Source organism: Nyctereutes procyonoides, unplaced genomic scaffold (assembly GCF_905146905.1).
Source record: "Nyctereutes procyonoides isolate TBG_1078 unplaced genomic scaffold, NYPRO_anot_genome, whole genome shotgun sequence".
NCBI lineage: Eukaryota > Metazoa > Chordata > Mammalia > Carnivora > Canidae > Nyctereutes > Nyctereutes procyonoides.
In genome coordinates, this window is record NW_026575128.1 from 13,997,705 (window position 1) to 14,020,848 (window position 23,144).

The 23,144-nt window shown below is 58.0% G+C and overlaps 1 protein-coding gene across 2 annotated transcripts; it reads right to left on the reverse strand.

The window, feature by feature from the left end:
- Positions 1-854: 854 nt before the first annotated feature.
- DMBX1 (diencephalon/mesencephalon homeobox 1) lies at positions 855-4,976 on the reverse strand. 2 transcript variants are annotated; one of them, XM_055342148.1, is made up of 4 exons: positions 4,814-4,976; positions 2,460-2,638; positions 1,853-2,201; positions 855-1,294 (listed from the first exon to the last, which is right to left on the reverse strand). In XM_055342148.1, exons 1-4 carry the CDS (start codon positions 4,965-4,967, stop codon positions 855-857), a joined length of 1,122 nt encoding a protein of 373 aa, XP_055198123.1. In that variant the 5' UTR covers positions 4,968-4,976. The 2 variants fall into 2 exon arrangements, with proteins under 2 accessions (XP_055198123.1, XP_055198122.1); XM_055342147.1 differs by having other exon boundaries at positions 2,460-2,655; positions 4,816-4,967.
- Between the last annotated feature and the right edge of the window lie 18,168 nt (positions 4,977-23,144).

Consider the following 23,144-nt stretch of genomic DNA (forward strand, 5'->3'; position numbering starts at 1 on the left):
CCTGCCTCCACTCCCCTCCTCCTCCACCTTGGGATGGGGCCTCATAGCTGAGGAGAGAGAGAAGAGAGCGCGATGCATGAGCCCTTCTAGACACTGGGCCTGAGGGAGGGCGGCTGAGGGGGCGAGGGCCAGCTCCGGGCGGGCGGCAGGGCCTCCAGGGCCTCGCCGCCTCCACTGGCAGCAGAAAGGGACCCACAGCCGAGAGAGGGGCCGGTGCAGGGAGGAGACGGCAGCGGGGAAGGAGCAGGAGAGGAGGGACAGGGAGAAGCCGAATTACTACGACTAAAAAGTCACAATCCCAAACAAAACGAAGCCTGTGGACCGACACCACCACACAGCCAGCACCAAGAGAGAAAGCGGGAGCGGGCAGGAGGGGGGCACGGGGGGGGGCAACAGGACAGAGGCAGCGCAGAGGAGAGGAAGGCAGAGAGGAGAGCCAGGTGGGCGCCGAAGGGGAGGCAAGGGCTACAGGGGGCCTGGGGCAGGCGGGGGCCTGAAAATATAGCTTTATATATTTATATTTATATGTCACATTCCACACAGCGACTCACTAGGGGGCAGAGGGGAGGCAGGGCGGCGGGCAGAGAGGAGGCCGTGCAGGGGGCAGGATGTGGCCACGGAGGGCCTCGCTCCCCGCGGAAGGCCGCAGGCGCCCTGGCCTGCCCCCCCCACTCGGGCCTCCCCGGGATCCGAGCAGGGCCATGCAGAGGGTGTGCAAGTGTGGGCCTCACCTGGGGCGGGGGCTTGGGGAGGGGACAGCGAGCAGGACCCCAAGGCCCCCGGGCTCCCTGGGCTCGTGGAGGTAACTCCTTGGGGCGCCCAGGACCCCCCCACGGCCGGGCGGCGGCCAGCGGTCAGTTGGGCAGCGTATCGAGTCCCAGCGAGGCGGCGTGCTGCTTGGCCCGGAGCCGCAGGTTCTCGATGCTCGTGGTTTTACTGTTCAGGGCGGCCGAGGCAGGCGCCAGGCCTGCGGGGGGCGCGGGCAGCAGCGGGGACCCCCATACGCCCTGGTGGGCCGCGGCGGCTGCCGACAGCGACTGGTAGTAGGACTGGCAGTGCAGCGAGCCGAGCGGGGCCATGTTGACGCCCAGGTAGGGCACGGCCGCGGCGGGGCCCGGGCCGCCCACCTCGAAGGACGAGTAGTGCACCAGGTTGTTGGTGGCCGCCATGTGTTGGCGGAACTGCTCCTGCAGGCGGAAGAGGCTCAGCGGGGACGACGAGTAGGAGTGCGAAGGGCCCAGGAGGCCACCGGCCGCGGGGGCCGCGGGGGCCAGGGCCAGGCCGCCCGGGGAATCTGCAAGCAGAGAACCGGGGGCCGGGCCTCAGGCCGGCGGGAGGGGCGCCCTCGCCCCCCCCCAGCATCCCTGGGCGCCGGGCTTTGTGGGGAGCCCCCGAGGGCCCCATGTCTGACTTCTTGGGGATACTCCTTCCCAAGGGCTCCCACGGCCCCTCGGCCAGCTCCCTGCCGGGCCTCAGGAGTGTGTCTGAGGCTCGCCTCCTGCCGCAGCTCTGTCCCCTTGAAACTGGCCTCTGGGTCTCTGTGACAATCCCGGGATCGGTGTGGCACTCACTGAACACGCGCTGGGGTATCTGTACTGGTCGTTAAAGTGCCATCGTATTTCCATAGTGGTTGATAAATAGCTTTTGCCCCGAGCTCCCCCAACCCTCCCCAGACCCCCCAAGACCTTCTCAGGATTCAGCAAGTAAAGAGTGAATAGCCAGTGGCCCACTCCTTCCTAACAGGTCGGGGGTGGGGGGGTCAGGGCGGAGCGCCACACGTTAGAAGCTGAACCCACTCCCCGCCCTGATCCATCCCCCCCCCACCCCTGCACAGGCACCTGCCAAGCCTCACCTGCCTTGGGGCTGCTCCTCTTGCAGCCCAGCCCCTTGCTCTCAGCCCCAGGGCTCTTCTCCGTTTTGGGATCCTCCGCCCCTGCCCGAGGATCCTCCTCCCGCTCTGGCTGGTCCTCGGGGGCTGACTCACTGGCCGACTGCTCAGACAGGCTCAGGTGAAGATCAGCAGGGGGGTCACCACTAGGCAGGCTTGGGGGCTGTTCAGTCTCCAGCTGGGTGTCTGGGGTTGGGGCCTCTGGCTTGCTTTCCCCATGGGAGCCCTCGGCTTCCTTCTGCTTCTGGAGCTGCTCTTTCTGCAGGCTGCGCTGCTTCTTCCGGAACTTGGCCCTGCGGTTCTTGAACCACACCTGAGGATGGGAGAGGAGCCGTGGGTTGTGGTTCTGGTGCTGCGAGAGGGGCCATGCGTGCTAACGGGGCTCCCCCCACCCCCGGGAAGCACACACCCTCAACCCCTTCCACACACCCTCAACCCCTTCAGAAGCTGCCCTCCTGTAGCTGCAGGCGCTGGTGGAGAGGGCAGTGACGCCTGGCTCCTGGGCGGCGGGAAGCCAGGCAGATGGCCTGGTGCTTGGCTGCAAGGTCTCCTTGGAGGAACAGGGCCCTACCTGCACCCGGGCCTCCGGCAGGTTGGTACACATGGCTAGCCTCTCACGCATCACCACGTCCGGGTAGTGAGTCTTCTGGAAGGTCTTTTCCAGGGCCTCGAGCTGCTGAGCAGTGAATGCTGTGCGGCTGCGGCGCTGTTTGCGATGCTGGGAGCCATAGCGGGCCTCCAAGATGATGTCTTGAAATGTACAGCCGTTGGAGGGCAAGGAGAGGGGGCCCATTTAATTATGGGAAATGGGGAGTCTGCTTCTCCCTCTGCTTTTGCCCCTACCCCCACTCATGCTCTCTCGCACACCCGCTCTCTCTCTTTCTCGCTCTCAAATAAATAAACTTTTTTTAAGAAGAAAGGAAACAACTCAGGATACAGGTCTGCCTATCAGCCCTTCTGCTTCACTAGACCCCGGTGGATGGACAGTAACCTGTCTCCCCAGGCTCCCATCATCCATAAATGGATCCTGGACGGTCTATATTGAAGAGAATCTGAGGGCTACCAGAGTCCTTCCCCTGTACTCCAGGGACTGGGGAGTCATCCACAACATTCTAAATGAGGAAGGAAACAACTGGGTGTCCAGAAAGGCTCAGACTTTGGCTTGCTCTTTCCTCAGTTGAAAGGGGGCCCTGAACTTCTCACAAATTGTTACTAACCCCAGCCTGGACTGAGTGCATGCTGGTTACCTGGGGACTGGGGATCCCTCAGGCGGCCGAACCCTGGTGAAAGAGCAACAGCTCGACATCCCGCTACTGGCCCCAGGGACCATAAGGGTGGGTGATCATAGGGGAGGCCGGGCTGTCTATACCATCGGCAAAACTTTCTGCCAGAAGGTGAGGCCTCCAAGCAAAGGCCCACGTGGAGCTGATGTCCCCCTTCTTGAGAAGTAGAGAATGGGAGTAGGGCGCAAACATCCCAGTTCCTCTACCCCACCAGCGGAGGTGAGCCTCCATCCCTGATTCCTCTGTGTCCGGCACAGTGAGAAGCTGGTGTCACCACAGGGAATTCACACACAGGGAATTTACTCCGAGGCAGGGAAGCAGCATAGCCAAGGCCACAGCCACATTCCCACATTGGAGACGAATGCCCCACACTGATCTGGAGAAGGTAACCAGGGGCTCAGTTTTATCCACTGGGCCCTGCCCTGAGGCTTGGCAGGGTCTCCAGGAGTAGGAATGGCTGTTCCATCCTCCCTTCCAGGCCAGCACCTCTTCCCAGGCAGGGTCCTCATATCCTGTCCCTCTACTGTGCTTTTGCTCATGTGGTCCCCTCACCAGTCATTCCTTTTTCGGGCCTGGCTCCTGCCCCACAGCCTGCAGGAAGTCCTCTTAGAAGACTGTACCAGCTGCCCCACCACCAAATCCTGCCCACCCCCCTGCCATGCTCTCCTATGCGTCTCTGAGCACCTGCTCTCCCTGGGGGTGCTCTCAAGCCCCTGGAGTACTGCCTGGCACAGCGCTGGGCCCAAGGCGGCTCACCAGTCACTCAAGGTTTGACCTGGGACAGGAGAGAGTGGGTGGCACCACCTCCCAGGAATCATGTCCCTCGCCTATTCTGTCAAATCCTTCTCAGGCCCCGGGAGAGGCTGCAGGGCAGGGCAATGGTCAGTTGAAGGCAGAGGGGGACACAAGACAGCCACTCCCTCGTGGGTACTTACCTTGGGACCTGAGCAATAATGACTTCTGAGCACTTTCTAGTCTCTACCCAGTACTTTGCATACGTTACCTCAAATAACTTCCTGGCCAGCCTCTGGCCCCCACTTTGTAAGGGGAGACGCAGTCTCAGAGAGGAGAGGTAAATAGGCCCGGACTGCAAAGCTTATATTTTAGGCATCACCCAGGCCCACCCCCACCTAGACTGAACCTCTCTGAGCCTCAGTCTCCTTGTCCATAAAAGGGAGATAACAACCCCTCTTTATCAGACTTGAGTAATTTGACTCACAAAATATCACACAGCCCCTGATGCAGAATCGGCATTCAAAACATGGGTGCTGTAATTATTTGTGGGACCCTTGTGCCCGGAATAACCTCCCCTGGGCACCCCAGCCCTCTCCCAGCTACTGCCCAGCCCTAATCCTCGGGGCTGCTCCGTTCCCGTGCCCCCCATCTGTGAGATGGGCTAACGACAACCTCACAGGGTTGTCGAGGGAATCTGAAGGCCGGCCGCCCCGGCACCATGCCAGCCAATAAGGGGCGCTATGGATGCTCATGCAGAGGTTTTGCATGGACATCTCTGTGTATCGCAGAGTGACCTGGGATGTCCAGGGCCCCCACAGGAAACACGGCCAGCACTCCGCCCCCCACCCCTCAGGGACCGCCTCTCCCCACGGTTGTGTCCCCAGGGCCCCATCCCCACGGCCCTTACCAGCCAGGCGCTCAGCCAGCGTGAGTGCGTGCACCGACGGCCGGTAGTCCGGGGCGTGCTGGGCCTGCTGGGCCGCCTGCTGGTGCAGGTTGTACATGGCACTGAGAGAGTTCATGGCGTGCAGCGAGTAGCCGTTCACCCCGTAGTGCTGCATCGCGGCGTGCACCTGCGGACGGCAGGGAGAGGGAGCATGAAGCAGGCACCCCGCTCTAACCCCCCCAGACCCTGGACACCCCCTCGTGCCCAAGAGCTCCTCCCTCTCTGGGCTCTGGGGCCAGACGGCCTGGGCTGGAATCTCAATTCGGCCACTTAGGAGCTGTGTGACGTTGGGCAAGTCACTTATCTTCTCTGACCCTCAGTTTCTCCATCTGCTAATGGGGCTAATCATAGTACCTATCCCAGGAGATCGTGCAGGGATTTAGAGAAGGCTTGACCTTAGGGCCTGGCACATGGCGTGTACTAGAAAATGTTAGTCATTGTGATTTACCAGCCCCATTGCTGCTCTCTGAAGACATGTTTTCACTTAGGCACCCAGGTGCTTTCTTATTTGTACCTTCATTGATTCACTCACACACTATTCTATTCATTCAACAAACACCTAGTGGAGCCCACATGGGGCCAAGTCCAGAGCTGGACTGAGGACACAGAGGCATTTGCTCCGACAAGATAGTAGGGTCTTAGACCCTCTCGTGCCGCACAGACATAAGACTACTGACTGCTACATATTCACTACCGTTACCTTCCTCTATTTACCATTTCCTCCGAGAGCAAACCAACCCCATTTGCAGATGGCTCTGCTATGGCTTAGAGAAAGAACAGGGCCATACGGAGGCCACAGCCAAATCAAGGCCCCTCCTGCGCACGCGGCTTCCGCTTCATTCTTTGGCGGCCAAATCTTCATCCTTCCTACTGAGATGGCCCAGCTCAGCACAAGGTCCTATGAGCCCCAGGTCTCCTCTGGACCTTCACAGTCCTCATCTGAGAGTGCACTGCATGTCAGCCTGAAATGTCACTTTTGGAATGTGGTCCCATGTCTGCAGTCTCCCAAAGAAACAGGTGCTTCCCGTTTCCTGGGTGTAGGAGGGAAAGGGGGACAGTGGGGGCAAGGGCAGGTCCATTTGGTAAGAGGAAGAACTTGCCAAAGCGTCTCAGCTCCCCACCCTCACTGAAGTAGACACTCAGGCTGCACACCACTAAACATCCACAGCGTACACGCCCGCGCACACACACCTTTCACACACAAATACCTGTACGTGGACATCCTCAGCAAGGCACTCACAGAGGTGGTCACCCTCAAACACAAACTCGGCAATATTTACCCATTCAGTGTCATTCTTCCCATGGTTCTGCACACACTCTCATGGATATCTATCCATGCAGCAGACATACCCACACACAAACCTTCCACTCTCACACATTTATATATTACACATATTCATCCAGTAAATATGTATGAAGCACCCAAACAAAGTCCTTGCGTCCATGGCACTTACATTCTAAAGGAGGACAACAGAACAGCAAAGACATGCATGTAATAATGTCAGGCAGGAACAAGTGCTCTGAAGAAAAATAAGACAGAGGAGGAGAATAACGAGAGGGAAAGGGAAGATTGTTTTAGAACATGAGGTCAGGAAAGGGCTCTCTGCTATTTGAAGGAAGCCATGCGAAGTTCTGGGGGAAAGGCTTTCCAGGCAGAAGGGACAGCAAGGACAAAGGCCCTGAGGCATGAAGAAGCTTGGTGTGTCTGTGGACCAGCAAGAAAGCCAGGGTAGCTGAAGCACAGAGGGGGAGTGAGCGAGCGAAGGGGATGGGACTGGAGGGAGAGGAGAGACCAGATACCACTACGCCCACCCTGCCCACCCCTCCAAGATAGCTTCTGGAGCTTCCACAGGGCCACTGTAAGGAGTGGGCTGGTGACGGGAGGGTCTTGAATAAAGAGTAATGTGATACCATTTGTCATGAAAAGCTGGCTGCAGAGAACAGACTGCAGAGGGTCAAGGGGAAACACAGAAGGACGCCTAGGTGGCTCAGTGTTTGAGCACCTGCTTTCAGCTCAGGTCATAATCTCGAAGTCCCTGGATCGAGTCCCGCATCGGGCTCCCCGCAGGGATCCTGCTTCTCCCTCTACCTGTGTCTCTGCCTCTCTCATGAATAAATAAAAAATTTTGAGAAGAAAGAAGAAGAAGAAAGAAGAAAGAAGAAAGAAGAAAGAAGAAAGAAGAAAGAAGAAGAAGAAGAAGAAGAAGAAGAAGAAAGAAGAAGAAAAGCAGAAGAGACCAGGTCACAGAAGACTAGGCCAGCAACTGAGGTGCCTTCCGCCAGGCGGTAGGGGTGGACCTGGTGAGAAGTGGTCAGATTCACGACATCTTCTGAAGAATCAACAGGACTACTGATAGGTTAGCTATAAGCTGTAAGGTAAAGAGGTCAAAAAGGATGACGCCAGGTCTTGGTCGGCTCAGTCGGTAAAACATGCGACTCTTCATCTCGGGGTTGTGAGTTCAAGCCCCACACTGTGTGTAGAGGCTACTTAAAGGGGATATTTTGGGTGGTTGAGTTAAGAAAATCCCTGAACAACTGAATGAAGATGCATCTTTTCTTGACCCAGGAGCATTGAGGGAGAAGGGGGTCTGGGAAGGGAGCAATAGACATCAATGTTTTTTGGGGGGACATGTTAATTGTAAAATATGGATCTGACTTCAAGTAGGGGTGTTGAATTGGCAGGTGGATATACAAGTCAGGAGCTGAGGGCTGGATTTATAGATTTCTGAGTCAACACTCACATGTAACACCTACCAACAATGTTTACTTACAGAGGCCCACTCTATGCACTATAAACATGACCCCAAGGGCAGAGATCTAAGTGAAGAGAAGGACAGACAGGGCAACACCATGTTTAAACACTGTATAATAGAATATACCATAGACAAAGCTAAGGAGCAAACAACAAACTTGGAAAAATCTTTACCATATCTATGACCTAGCAAGATTGATTTTAAAAATAATAAATAGCACAAATAAATTATGAGAATGTCCATAATATATAAAGAGCTCTTTTCAAGAAACAAAAAGATGGTCACCTTAATAAAAGACTGCAACGTAACTGAAGAGACAACTTATTAGGAAAAACACAAATAGCCACCTGACCTATGACAGGTAACCAAAGAAATAAAAACAGAAACAATAAGATACAATTTTTTTCACCCATCAGATTCACAAATATGAAAAAAAATATTAGCCAGGATTATCTAGAGGAGCAGGAAATGGTCCTTCTCCTACTTCACTGACAAAAGAGCTTTTTTAGTTCCTGCATCAAAGGCCTTTAGAAAGAGCATCATTTAACTCAACAATTCCATTTCCAGAAACGTATCCTTCAAGTATGCAGAAGTGTGTACAGGAATGTTTATCACGGCTCTGCTTACGTGGCAAACGATTGGAAACCTCACTGTCCATCGAGATGGTTAGTTGAGTAAACGAGAGGCCAGTCATGCCGCCAGTGGAAAGCTGTGCCACAGTTTGAAACAATGATGTGTATCTGTGTGTGCTGATGCTCACAATATATCGTTGAGTGGAAGAAATAGGTAACAGTATGCATGATGTGATCCCATTTTTGTAATGTATGTATAAATATGCATAGAAAAGAAGTCTAGAAGGTTATACCCTGAGATGTTAGCAGAGGTTATCTCTGGGAGGTAGCAGGTGGGATTACTGGTGATTTTCACATTTATATATTTTCCTTTCTTTCTTTTTTTGAGGGTGGGGAGCCTCATCCATGCTTTCCAGTGGATGTGGGGATGGAGCCAGGCCCTGAAAGGTGTCACAAGCTTCAGGTGGGGGAAGAGGGAACAGAGTGTAGAAGTAATTTTATCCATCCCCTTCCCCCACCCCTGCGAGGCTTTGTTGCCTTAATACTCCTAGCTGTTGATGTGGTGACATCTTAATTGACTTAATTATTGCTGCTCTCACAGTTTTTGATGCACGACAAGTCTTTATTAACTAAAGCCAAGAGAGGTACCTCTCTCTCTCTCTCTCTCTCTCTCTCTCTCAGCGCCACAACTGCCCCGGCTCACTGGTCCTCTGAAGGTCTCCAAGACCTTCCCAGTCTGGCCTCTGCCCACCCCTCCAGCCGGATGCCCTCCCTTCCCCCAGCACACAGCAATCTCAGATTACCTGCCACTCCCCCTTGTCACAGCCTTGCCTTTGCAGCTGCTGGGCCCTCCACCTGAAACACCCTTCCCTCCACCCCCTTCACCTGCCAAATTCCTCCTTCTCCAACAAAGTGAGTTCAACTGACGCCTCCTCCGAAACAGGGCCCTTCCCAACAAGTCCCTAAAAGGGCATCTCTCCCCTCTCCGGGCTGCAGACAGCCAGCACAGGTCACAGACATGATCACGCCAACAACAAGAAAACAAGAGCGACAGCTCCTGATTCCTGAACACGCCCTTCGAGCCCTAGCTCACCACACAAAAGCACCTTCCAGGGATTTTCTTAACTGAGCACCTGACTCGGAGTAGTGTGATGACACTTCCACCTCCCTGGCTAGACTGAGCCCCTTGAGGGCAGAAGGTGTATCTCATGCCTTTCTGGACTCCCCACCAGGGCCCAGATCACAAGGTCTGGCACAGAGGCAGGGCTCTGGAGACGAGGATCGGATGAATAAATGAATGATAACAACTATGTATGAAGTGCCTCAGACACATCAGCCATCTCCATCAGTCCTCCCAACACCATAGGGGGTAGGGACTGTTTTTATCAGATGAGGAAGTGGAAGGTGAGAAAGACTGATTAATTTGTTAAAGGGCAGGCAGCTAGGAAGTGGTGGAACAGGTTTCCACGGTGAGATTCTTCACACCAGCTAGTGGTTCTAACCCCAGGCTCTTACTCCAGTACGTTCTGTTCCCTGTTGTCCAGCATCTCTGATTCGATCTAAGGCAACAGCAGAGAAAAAGCACATTTCCCCCACTGTGCATGCTCGTGCATGCATGTATGTGTGTGCATGCGTGCATGCATGCATGCACACACGTGTTGTGAGATGAAGCTGTGTGTGAGCCCAAATCTTCCGAGCTGATCTCCTCTCTCCCCAGCCTCACACTCCTCTTCCGCACTCCAGGTAGACATCAGGGCCCCAGGTCTCCTCTGAGGCCACGGCGGGGTCCTTGTCTGTGGGTGGCACTGATCATTGTGGTACCACATGGTCCCATGTCTGCGGTTCCTCTCAGCTTTCACGTGCGCCCATGTCTGCACGCAGCCTGACTGTGATTGGCCACATAACTGTGTGTGTGTGTCTGTGTTTATGTGGGTGTCGGCAGTTATTTATGCTTATGTTGTTGTGCGTATGCATGTCTGTGGCCCCATGTGCATGCCTGAATGGATGTGTGTAAGTGTGCATGTGTATGACCAGGGGAACATACAGTAAACGTACCTTCCAAACGAGGTCTGAGGGAGAATGAGACAGAGAAATACAAAGAGAACAAAACAGGGAAAACCAAGAAGATGGAGTTGATGCAGAGACAGAAAGATCAACACAGAGAAAATGAGATTTGCCTCATTCATTTTTTTGTTTCTGCAACAGCCAGCACGAGCCTGGTACAGAGCCAGTGTTTAGTGAATAGCAAATGTTGAATGGATGAGAAGGAACCTCAGGCTAAGAGAGATGAGGGACCAGTGCAGGAAGCAGGGCCACCATGGCCCCATATGGTCCTCAGAGCAGAATGGACACTCAGAGACCCAGTCCCATCACCTCCTGTGTCCCCAGGACCAGAAGCCAGGGTCTGGGGAGAACCCTGCCCAGTGGACCCTTTCCCAGCAATCAGCGCAGCCCAGACCTGCCGCCGGGGTCCTCAGCGAGGCCCAGCAGCTAGAACCCCATCCACATCCACTTCTGATGCCAGGGCCTGAGAGCCAGGCCCAGAGCCGCCCAGGCCAGAGTCCGCGGGGCCGGCAGCAGCCTCCAGACAGGGCGCTGCGCTCCTGGCCCCAGGCCAGCCCCATGCGGGCTCAGCCCACTGCACACTCCAAACAGAATCAATTATATATTTAAAAGGTGCCGCCCCGCAATTCCTGGCGAGCCAGGAGAGCCATCCATCACGACGCGGCCGCGTTTCACAAGCTGTCGAATTGTGCTTACATTGGTTAAAAGAATCTTTATATTTCATTAAGCAAGCAGATCGGCGGATCTCCCGCCACAGGCGCCATATAGATGGCTTTAATTTTCCAAATCTGCAAATGCATCCGTTATGTCCCCGCGTCGCTGCTGGCTGCGGCCTAATGCCCAGCCAATCGAAGAATCAAGCAGAATTTTATTAGGGGGCATTTTTTATAAATTAACAGCAGGACTGCTAGGAAACTGCATGCAAGGCGTCTTTGATCACCGGGAGAGTGGACTCTTCCTTCCCGGGTCACTCCCCGCTCAGCACCCCCACAGGCCCAGGCCCTCTCTCCTCACCTCCTCGTCTATTCTGAACTTTTAATCCCGCCTCGATGTGGTGTCTTCTGGATCCCGCAGGTGGGGAGCGAAGCAGAACAACTTTGTTTAAAGGAATGGAAACAAAGCAGGAGGGGAGGAACCAGGATCCTCTGAGGACCTGCCTCCTCTGTTCCCAGCCTGGCCAGACACATTATCTCAGGAACAATGACAGCCACCTTATAGCGCACACGGACCATGAGCCAAGCCCTCTTCTCACTCACAAGCTTCAGCACAACCCTCCCAGGTAGCAATTATGATCTCCATTATGTGAATGAGAAAACCGAGGCTTGGGGAGGTAAAACCACCTGCCCCAGGTCCCACAGCATGAGGAGTGTGTAGCCCAGGGCTGGCCAGCCACCTGAGGGAGGCGGAGGAGGAGAGGGTCCCTCACGTGGGTACATGTGTGTGCACACACATGTCTGTGTGTGTGTTGGAGGAAGGCAGCTGAACAAGACGACCCAGGAGACTTCTGGCTCTGAGCAGGTGTGTCCACAATTTTGAGAGAAGCTCTGTGCCTGGCACACGCCAGAGACTCAACTGCGGGAACCTCATTAATCTCTTACCTCAGCTCTAGGAGGGAGGCACTGTTGTTATCTCTGCTTTACAGAGGAGGAGCTGAGGCTCAAGGACGGTGAGTTACGCTGGACTGATTGGGAACAGGAAAAGCTGAGCCCCCATCCCAGTAAGAACCCCTATTCCCACATCGGTCCTTAGCCCTGAGTTGCCAAGAAAGAGCAATGGGAGCGTGTGATGTTCTGAGCAAGGACCCTGCGGGCACCAGGTCTGAGCACGGACTTCAGATGAACGTGTCCCCAGCTGCTCCCTCTCTGGTGCTGTTTTACAGCCTCACTTTCAGGTCACTGCTGAACCCTCCAACTCCAAAAATCTCCCATCAGGAACAGGTACTCAGTGGTGCAGAGAGCCCAGGAACTAGCCACTACCTCCCCTTGCCAAGGGCCAGATTTCCCTATCCATGGCTCCCCTCCCAAGGGGGTGATCCAGGGCACCCAACAACTCAGTGATTCAACGTGGCCAGCAAGGCCACAGGAATTGGCCAAGGACACATTCTAGAGACACATATAAGGGCCAATGGCTGGAAACGTGGCATCATTTCCTCTCAGTATCTGAGAGCTTGGGAATCTGGGGCACCTCCCTCAGATCCTCATCCCCTAGACTGCCAACCCCTGCCCCTCCGCTCCTATCGGTGCACATTTAAACCTGTTTCCATTTCCCCCTTTTAAAGTGAAAGGACTCATCTCTCAGGCCAGTTATCTCTGTTCCCTTTAAAGACTAATTTCTTGAAAAGCATTTCCAAAGTCATCATTTCCACTTCTCCCTAGCCCACTGCACCACACCACCCTCCCGCCGACCACTGAGATAGAGCTCTCCAAAGTCATTGTGTTGTGCCTCCTCCTCTGGGAACACTGTTCCTCCACCAGCATTCCCTGAAGAACTCCTGATCCCTCACACTAGGCTTAGGCATCCCCTTTTCCAAGAAGCCTCCCCTGATACCCCAGGCTGGGCCAGGTGGCTCCTTTGTACTATCATAGCATTGCCTCACCAGGTTAGTTGCCTACCTGCCTGCCCTTCACTCAAGACATAATAATCACTATTTTTTACCAGCCATCCTGATAGGGACCTGACAGGTAGCATCTCATTTAATCCTTAAAACAATCTCCTAATTCCCATTTGACTGATAAGGGACCTGGGATTCAGAGAGGTAAAGTCATATGCCCAAAGCCACACAGCTAAGCAGTTTAGCCAGGATGAAATCCAGGAAGTCTAACTCCACAGTGTGAACTCAGTCCTCACCATGAACTCGCCAGCTCCGGGGCTCCTGTAGGCAGGATCTGGCTCTAGAGCTAGTACTCAGTACCTAGCACAGGGGACATTAGACGCTCATTCCTCAAGGAAAGAGAGACACTGTTTGTCAGGCAGTGGACTCTGCGGTAATGTAATGAGTTCTAGCCCCATGGGTTCAGATTCTAGGGGAATGGTCAGATGCCCAGGATGAGAAGAGACCGGCTTTAGAAGTGATAAGAGCAGCAGAGCCCAGAACTAAGTGAGCCAAATCCCAGAGTCTCCTCCTAACCTGTCTGACCTGCCCTACCCTTGCAGGAAAGATCGTATGACTCCACCAGAAGCCACACCATAGCTGGCTATAGCTGTGACCCTGACCTTGCCACCACACGATGCCCTGGCCACTGCTCTCACTCTGGCCATGCCCCATCTCCCAGTGGCATTTGATACAGGTACCATGACCCTACACTGCTACCATTAATCTCATGCTGCTTGATCCATGTGGAGACGGAATGGACTATTGCTGAGGTCCAGGAGCTCCAGCAGCCCCCTTCAGCTGAGGGCCCTCAAAGTGGTTCTGGATTTGGAGCCGAAGACCTCAGATGGGCCTCAGGGTGTGTAGCTTTGCAAGGATCAGATCAGATGGGGGTGCTGGCCTGGCACCTAGAACTTATCAGTTCCTCAGAGGAGATTCTGACCTCCCCACTTGGTTCAGGGATGCCCTCCCTTGGCCAGAAGGGAGAGCTCCAGGGTCAGAGGTGGGCCTCAGGACAGGCCCCACCCCCAAGGCCCTCTGGAGGAGCCCAGGAGCTTAGTTTCCTACACAAACTGTTATCCATTAACATCCAATTATCCCTTGGTCCGAGCCATTAATTATAAATCAGAAGCTAATTGGGGTAATTAGCCCCCCGCAGGCTAATGGGCCGAGACTAAGGGAGGCCTCTCTGCCTACCCTCCTCTGATTTTCTGAGGTGCTTAGTGTTGGGGGGGGGGTGCAAAGAACTCAGGCGGCTGGAGTTAATATTTTTAAGGCAGTGAAATGAGGCAGAGGGAGGGAGAAAAAAGATGAGAGAGGCCAATTTTTGTTCTTTTTTTCTCGAATCCTGAATCTCCTTCAGTGGGTCTGCTCTTGGGGACAGTCTAGGGTGGGGGGGGAGGCCTGACCCCGCGTCCTGGGAGTAGAACGCCAAAGAATTGCTTCGTTCCCCACTTCCTTTCCAGCATAGATGCAGCTAGAACACCAGAGAAAACCGAGGAGATGTGGTCGGAGCCAGGGGGGCGCAGAGTTCTCAGCCCCGAGGAGGAGGGGTCTGGCCGCCTGGTGCGCCCCGGCCAGGGCTCCGCGGGGCGAACGGGCCTCCCCGGGCTCGCCCACACCCAGGCCAGCGCGGCGCGGCGCGGGGAACCGGCTGCAGGGTCCCCGCGGGGCCGCCGCTCGGGGCGCGGCCTCGGAGGAACCCGGGGAGGAGCGTGCCGGGCGGCTCCTCGGGGAGCGTGGTGCCCGCCCGGCGCGCGGCCAGGACGCGAACAGCCCTTGGCTGGGGGCCGCGGTGCCCGTGACCCGGGCGCACCCAGGCAGCGCCCGCGGCGGGAGGCTGGCGGCAAGCGGAGAGCCGCGTCTGCGGGAGGCGCTCCGATCCTTACAACTCCCGCTTTGCGCTGCCGGAAACGGGCTCAAGTTCGAAGAGCAGTCGGAGCCGAGCTGGGACTCCCGGCGGGTGGCGGTGGCGGTGGCGGTGCAAGCCGGCGCAGCGCGGCTGCGTCGGGAGCTTGTCCGAAGCCCCGACGTGCGACTAAACGGAGGGAGGCTGCTGGGAGGGAGGCTGCTGGGTGGCGGGAGGGCCGGACCTGGGCCCCCGCTCAGTCAGTGCCCTCCCGCCGGAGGAAGAACAATGACTCCCCAAGGTCAGAGATGAGGGGTGCTCGGAGCAGGACGGCGCCCGGCCCGGCCCACACCCCGCTAGCAGCCCCCCCCCCAGCACCCCTCCCTACTCCGCCGCCCGCTCGGTAATGGGCTTTGGCGGGCGGCGGCGGCGGCGCCCGGGGCCTTGATTAGATATTTATTGCTGTCATTTACATGGGCACCGCAGGGCGGCCGAGCGGGACTGGGGGGGGGGGGGAAGGGGCGGGGGAGGAGGGGGTGGAGGGGAGGAATGGGGACGGGGGTGGGGAGGCCGGCTCCACATGGACCGGAGAGGCCGGGAGAGCGCGGAGGAATTGGGAGCGCTCAGGCCCTGCGCCAGGTGTAGACACGCAGGCCCCTGGGCTGCGGGGCAAAGAGGGAGAGGTGGGGTTGTTGCACCTCTGAGCTTTGTCCTCGGGGGTGTCTGCGTGTGAGGAGCAGTGAGTGTCCCTGTGAGTTTAACCTGTGTACGTAACTGTCAGAGGGGTTCTGTGAGTGCGTGTCCCGCGGATCTGCCTGTGTGTCCCTATGTGTGTGTGTTCCTCTACCTGTGTAACTTCTCACCTTCGTGTGTCTTAGCGAGCTACCTCTAGCCCAGGTGAACCTATGTGTGCGGCTCTGGGTGGCAGTCAGTGTATGTGTGACCCTGTGTGTCTGTCCATCAGAATGGCCCTAAAATATGTGTGTGTGTGTGTGTGTGTGTGTGTGTGTGCAGGATTAGCTCAGAGATGGGGGTGGGAAGTTGTGTCCTTTGGTCAGGTTTGCCCTTTTACCCCACAACCTACAGGTGGGGGTCAGGGTGCTCCAGCCCCCCAGAGCCCAGGCTTCAGGGAAGCTGGCACAGAAGGCAGTAACCAATCCCTCATTCCAAGCCCACAGGGCCAGAATACCACGGTTGGGGTCCTTTGGAAACTGTTTCCTGCTCAAGATCTAGCGTGGGAAGTGTGAGTGGGTGTGCAGGGGCCAGGTCTCCAGAACAAGTTGTTTGTATCTGAGCAGAGAAACGGCTCCAGTTGCATGACCACATTGGATAATGCCACTTGTGAAAGTGACACTGACGGTGTGCAGGGGCCCCAGAGACACTCACCCGGTGCCCTTGAAGCTGACCGGCAAGCCCACCAACAGATGGAACCCATCCAGAGGCCCAGGGTGCTCGCCTTTGCGGGTGCCTTCGCCTGGGGCGGGTTTCCACTCCTCTGCACCTTTGCCCTTCCGTTTGGATTTCCACACGGGATTTGTTCCACTGCAGCCAGCTTCCCACGTCCCAGCAGAAGTCCTCGCGGGAGAGGTCTGCCAGGGGGATGGTTGTTTACCCCCATTCTGAGTAGGGATTCCTGCTTCTGGTCCAAAGATTGTGCATACCCCAGCCACAGAGGAAAGAAATTTGAACCAATTATCTGGATAATTTGCTCTCACTAGGTAGCAAATTCGATTTTTTTCTGACCGCCTACACACACATTAGCACAGCTGTCTCGCAGAGAGGGGAGGTAGGGACTAGGGACTAAATTCACCGATTCTTGGGTCAGACTGCTTTCCCTTTGGGGAAGTACTAGGGACGCCGGGGAGTGAAAGGCGAATCCCAGCAAAATTGAAAACAAGTCCCTCCACCCCCCCTAAAGCTAATAGACAAGACCTCCCAGGAAGATGCTGGACCGGGCCAACCCGCCTGCAGCGCACGGGAGCCCGAGCTGGAGTGCAAGACACAGCGGCCACCGCCCGCCTCGGCTGCGAACTGGGAACCTGCACAATTTCCACGGCTGCAGCGCCAGCAGCCTCCGAGAGCGAACTGCCTTCCCCCAACCCCCTTGGCAAGGCCCATGGAGTCTGTAAAGCCTTTCGCTCTTCCCGAGGTCCTTAAACCCGGGGAGCTTCAGAAAACGAGCACCAGCCAGGCCGACTGAGCCTCTGCAGATTTTCCTAAAACGAAAAAGGTAGCCCGGGTCCAAGCGCAACCCGCCCTGAGGCTGCGCGGGAGACTCCGCGGGTTCGCTGCTTGGGGGGGGGGGGGACTCTGAACAACCAAAGTCGGCGAACAGGCCGTGGATCCCAGCCTCCCCTCTCCCATCCAGACCTCCTCATCGAACAAATCATCAGCCTCATGAGCCCCCATCCCGCCGGCGCCGGAATCCAGAAAAGTTTAAGCCCCAGTTTTGGGGCGAATTTGCAGGAGACGTTACGGCGAGGCGCCCCCCGCGCCCCACCCGAGCCGCCGCGGCCCCAGCGCAGAGCCCGGGAACTTGTGACGGGCGAGAAAGTTGAGCCAGCGGCGTCCGGGACACCGCCGTTCCGCTCCTGAACCGGGTCGAGCAGCCGGGGAGAGCGTGCAGCGTCCCGGCCCCGTGGCCGCTCCTCCCGCTGCGCCGCGAGGGCCGCTCCGGGGACTGGCCCCAGCCTGCGGTTCCCGGGCTGCGCACCCCCGACCCACGCCGGCCGAGGCCGCACAAGGCAAAAACGAATTCCGGGGCCCGGGCCCGCCGCGCCCCGACCGTCCACCTGGGGTACCCTAGCCCGAGGCCGCACTCACGCGGACAGAGGCAGGCTGCGCGCGGAACCACCCCGGACCGGAGCATTCGTGCAGAATCGCCATCCCGAGAGAAAAGGTGCGCTCGGCGGCGGCGAGTTGGAGCCGGACCTGAGCCGGATCCCGGGCAACGTCCCGGGCACCGAGGGGTTCGCCAGGCGGCGTGGACGCGGAAGCGGTGGGGGGGGCGTGGGCGGCCCCCGCGTTCCCCAGCCCCGGCCCCGGGCGCATCTGCTCCGCATTACCCCGGCCACCTCCTCCCCACCCCCTCCACACTGAGAAGGATTTGTCTCCGCTTAATATCCAAACCTTTTTTGTATTTATTTTTTTTCAGGGGCGAAGTAATATCTTCCAAATGAGGCACAACCGTGACGGATCCGAAGCGTTCTCCGCGGGCGCCTGCGTCTCCGCCGCGGCGCTCCTGCCCACGCTGTCTGCTCTCTGCCCCGGGATCCGCGCGCTGCGCGCCGTCTGCCTCCTCGGGTCGCTCGCGGCCTCTGCCTCCGTCTCCAGCCCTGGGTATCGCGCCCGCGCTCTCGCCCCGCGTCCCTCCGGCCTGCCCCGCGGCCTCCGGTGCCCCTGCGCAGCCCGTCTTGGCTCCGGGTCCCCGACCGCAAGCAAACTTTCCAGTCCTCCCGCGGGCCCGGCAGGAGCGCAGAGCCGAGGCGGTCCCCGGGGTCCTCGGCCACGGCCCCCCGCCCCGGCGCCCCCCGCCCCCCCCCGCCCCGGCTCGGCCCGTCGGCCCCGCCCGCTCGCACCTGGTCTCCCCGGCCGCGCCGCCGCCGCCGCTGCCATCTACGCGCGCCGCGGCCGGGGCCGGAGTTTTAAACGGCGTTTCCCGGGCGCCCGGCGCGGGCCCATGCGCTCCCTAATGGCCCCGGCGGCTGCCAATCACGCGCCGTTCCCGCCCCCGCCCCGCCCCGCCCCGCCGGGGCCGCGGAGCCGCCGAGGGCCTAGGCCGCCCGGGTCCGACGGCCGTGGGTCTGGGGGCCCCGCCAGCACCCGTCACCTCCTTCGAATCTTCAGTCGTTCGGGATCCCTGCTTCTCTCGGTTCTGCCGAAGTCGCAGGCCAATCCCTGGGACCCGGGGGGGGGGTCAGAGACACCTTTCCCTCCCAAGCCCTCACCCGTAACTGGGGGCTTGGCACCAGGATCAGCTGCGGTGGCTTGGGGGCGCTCCGGCTGACCCCCACCCCCACCGCCCCTCCAAGATTGGTCCTGAGCTGCGCGCGCACACGGACACACTCTCTCTCCCCATAGGTCCCACGCCACCGGCACCGGCAGCCCTGCCACCCGCACGCCACCGCAGCACCAACAACCTGAAGTCAGAACTCCCTGCTAGCACACTCAGCCCATACACAGGATGGCGCTCCGAACCGCCGGCCTCCAGCCTGGCAGCTGCAGGCCTCCTGGAGAGGCTGCCATAGGAGACTCAGCTTCCCACGCAGTGCATGCACCTGTCTCAGGGGCGACAGACACACGGTTCCAGACCCACATGGGGAAAATCCTAGGCCCCGGGTGCTCACCCCCACATTCCTGCCAGTGCCCTACTCCCCCCAGGCAGGACCAGTTCACAGGAAGATGACATTCTGGAGCTGGCTCTGGGGCCAGGTGGTGAAGGAGGCCAGCCACCTGTCTGAGGTGTGTGTCAGAGGGGCAGGATGACGCCCACACTACTGGTAGTGCCTGAGTGACAAGTGATTGTGTTGAGGCTCTGTGTGTGGCTGTGTGGTGACTGGAGAGGCACTTGGCCAAGTGTGTGTAGGTGTGGGGTGCATGTGGTGTGTGTCCCTGTGTGGCTAGGATTCTGTGCAGTCTGACTTTGGCCACAGTGGTAGCAACTGTGAGTCAAATGTGGAGTGTGTCCCTGTAACAAATGTTTTTGTGACTACAAGTCTATGTATAACTGTGGCCTTAAGTCCCTTTTGTGTGTGTAACCAATCTCTGTGTAATTGTGAGTGCAAGCATGATTGTGGATCCAGGTGGCTATGTGTAAGACGGATGGACACAGGGTGAGCACGTGATCTTAAACTTGGGGCTGGAGCAGCTGGACCCTGGCTCTGGCATTCCTTCTGGTAAGTGAAGCTCCCAGGAGCTGGGCTGTTTACTTGGGGGGCAAAGGCATGAGAGGTGGAAGATGGTGGCTGGCTGATGCTGCCTGGAGATTTGACTGTCCGGGCCTGGGTCGAGGAGGTCAGGAATTTTGGCCTGGGCAGGGCAGAGGGGCCATGGACAGATTTGAGGATTGATCCCCAGGCAGAGTTACAGGCTGAGCGCCTCGAAGGGGGGTGGGCAGGGAGTGGTGGGCCTCAGAAGAGAGGGGAGAGGAGGGGGCGGTAAGAGGATTAGGCCGCTTAGACCCTTCTCTCCCACCAGGATCCCCCACCCCCACCCCAAAGCTCCAGAAAAGATTTCTTCTGCCAAAGCAAAACCGTTTAGGCTCCATTTAAAGGGACAAGAAAGGTGGAGGCGGGGGCTTTAAATAACCTTTTAATTTCCCTTCAGGGATCCAGCCCTGTGAGGGAGGGGAGGGAGCAGGAGGGAAGGGAGGGAAGGGGAATGAAGCCTGTCTCTTTGGCTTAAATTATCCAGACTTTGGCCAGGGGCTTCACAAGCAGGAGAAATGGTGGGAAGGACATTGTGCCCCCACCTGGCTGCCCTCCACACACATGTGCACAGACCATCCTGGAGAAAACTGTAACCCCTGCACACGCACACGGTTATTCAGTCACACAGAAACCTCGATACAGGTGCACATATGGAGCATCCCATTTAGAGATGCACAAATGGAGGAGGGGTCACTGAAGTTCCTTCCATGGAAGCACAGATGTGGAATCCCTCCCTGCCCCAAAGCATCTCTACTTGGCGGTACCAGGGGAGGGTGCGCTGAGGGCGCTCCCCCCAAGAGGAAGCTTGGCTTCAGCTGAGACTCCCTTCCCAGCAGGAAGGGGCTTCATCTTTCTTTGCCCAGAGACCCAACTCTAACCCATCTCTCCCTAGTTCCCATCCCAGAGAGGACACGGTGTGGCAGACTGCAAGGGTGGGGACCCCAACCCAGTCAGGGTTTACCAGGCCCAGACTTGCAGAGCAGGGCTGTTGAAAATAGTGCAGTTTCTGCTAGTGAGCAGAGGGGGAGCAGGGGGAGCAGATGATGGGGGATAGGGCCCAACTAGGCACCTGCTCTTTTTTTTTAAAGATTTTATTTATTCATTCATGAGAGAAACAGAGAGAGAGGCAGAGACACAAGCAGAGGGAAAAGCAGGCTCCATGCAGGGAACCTGATGCGGGACTCATCCAGGGTCTCCAGGGTCATATCCTGGGCCAAAGGCGGCACTAAACCGCTGAGCCACCCAGGTGGCACCTGCTCTTTGAGGGGAACTTGTCTGCCACACAGACTCTGAGCCTGGCTGGGGAAACCCCTCTTATCCCAGGCCTCGGCCTGTTCCAGCTGTTCCAGTCCCAGAGGTCTGGAGGTGGTGGCTGGGTGGCCAGTATGCCTCAAGCCTCATGGTACACACTGGGCCTCTACAGACTGGAGTTCCCGGGCACCTGGAGAATCCCCCACTACCCTGCAGGGACACCAGGCCTTACAGAAGGGCACAGCGGCGTGGGGGTCATCACTGTATGTTCTCACCCCCGTGTACTTCCAGAGACATTGCACCACACAGTGTTTAGGCCCCAGGCTGATTGTAGATTCTTACAGGACTGGGGGGCTGGGAGAGGGGGGGAGGTGAACAAAATATCTGGCACAGGCTGGGACAGAAAGAGAGGAAAATGATAGAGGAGGGGCAGAGGGAAGGTGTCCTTTAGGAAGGCTTGGGGTGATGGGGAGCTTGGCAAGCCACAAGGTGGGTGGGTTTTACTGATTTAACAAAATGATTCCAAAGGTGCCACCGTCTAGACAGGAGCTAAGAAGTAGAAATGATTCAGGACTTCTCTCCCCTGCCAGCCCCTGGAACCTCCCACCCTCCCCGCCCCCCGCTGTGGCTGACACCTTCAAAGGGCTTAAAAGGAAGGCGTCCCCAGACTGGCTGGGGACCCGCCCCCAAAAGACTTTCCTGGGTTGCTGGGGCTGGGAGTGGGGGAAGCAGTGCATTTCGGGATGCGCTAGTATGTTTGTGTGCATTCATTACCCTGAGAGTTTCGGGCATGGGAGTTGCATGTATGTACTCCTATATTTGTGCATAACGTGCGTGCAGGCTTAAATACACGGTATGTGAATGCGCACTGTGCCTGTGCGGGCTGCGCGGCCTGTTGGGGCAGATGCTTCTAAACTGGACCCAGGCAGTGGGTGCGCAGGGATGGGTTAACTGGGGACCTGGGAGAAAACCGGGTGCTGCTAGGCCTGGAGACTCTGAGACCACGGGGTCCCAGCCACCTGTGTAGAAAGATCTGGGAAGGGGATCCCTGGGTGGCGCAGCGGTTTGGCGCCTGCCTTTGGCCTAGGGCGCGATCCTGGAGACCCGGGATCGAGTCCCACGTCGGGCTCCCGGTGCACGGAGCCTGCTTCTCCCTCTGCCTGTGTCTCTGCCTCTATCTCTCTCTCTGTGACTATCATAAGTAAATAAAAAAAAAAAGAAAGAAACATCTGGGAAGTGAGGGTCCGAGGTTCCCCAAAGTCCCAGCTCTGGGCCCAGTTTAGAGCAGCGATGCCGCACCAACCCCTGCCCCGCCGCCCCCACATGCACACTCAAGGAGGACTCTGGCCTCTTCGGCCACTCGCAGCGCCAGAGGGAAGGGGGCAGACGCCCCAAGAGGCCGCTCGGTGGGCGCCCCAGACCCTCAGCGGCCCGAACCCCGGCCCCATGGAAGAGGCTCGCCCCCAGACTTGCGGCCGTGCCCCTCCCCGCTCCTTCGCGGAACCCCACTGTCCCCCGCGTCCCGATGAGACGCGAGTCCGGCCCCCAGTCCTGGCTCCGCATGGGGGGCGCCGCCCCCCCCCCCCCCCCCCCACGGCCCCCACGGCCGGCGCTCCCCGGGGCAGTGGCGGTGGCCGGCGGCTTAGAGCTAATTCGAGAGTCGAAGGCGGCGGCCCGGCCCCCCGCGGCCTCCCCCCGCCCCCCCGCCCCCGCCCCCGCCCCCACCCCCGGGCAGGGCCGTGGGCCGCCCGCATCTGCGCGGTCCGCGGCGATTCATCATCTTGATCCATGGCGCGCGCTGACGGCGGCCCCGGCCGCGCTGACAAGACTAACAAAGCAATTTGCCACGAGCCATCTCCTGGACAGGTTATTAGCGCGGCCGCCGCTTAAAGAGCCCTCCCCCCAGCTCCAGCCCCGCGCGGGCGGCTACCTGCGTCCCCTCCCTCCGATGCCCACTGCCCCTCGCCGCTCGGATGCCCCTGCGAATTCCCGGCCCTCCGACCACCCCAAAGTCAGCCCCCCGCAACACGCACTCACCCTGCTGGCTGCCTGCGTTCCTGCCTCCCCTAGCTGGGGGTCCCTACCTGTTCCCCTCGCCTTCCTACCCCCTTCCCCCCACGGGTTTCTGGCCCCTTCCCACCGTGTCTCAACCTTATTCTCAACACTACCTGAATTAACTCCCACCTTCTTACTCCCAGAGGGTCCCCCCCCCACTTCTCTGCGCCCTCCTCACCCCCTCTACCTATCCCCCTACCATCAGGGATTGGAAAACCCTATTAATTACC

Bases quoted from the DNA above. Each gene is read 5' to 3' on its own strand.
- DMBX1 (XM_055342147.1), bottom strand. From the start codon at position 4,967: ATGCAGCACTACGGGGTGAACGGCTACTCGCTGCACGCCATGAACTCT. The intron at 2,656-4,815 runs TGGTAAGGGCCG...CTTGCCCTCCAA, and splicing joins ACGCTGGCTGAGCGCCTGGC to CGGCTGTACATTTCAAGACA. The intron at 1,295-1,852 runs GTGAGGCTTGGC...CTCTGCTTGCAG, and splicing joins GAGGAGCAGCCCCAAGGCAG to ATTCCCCGGGCGGCCTGGCC.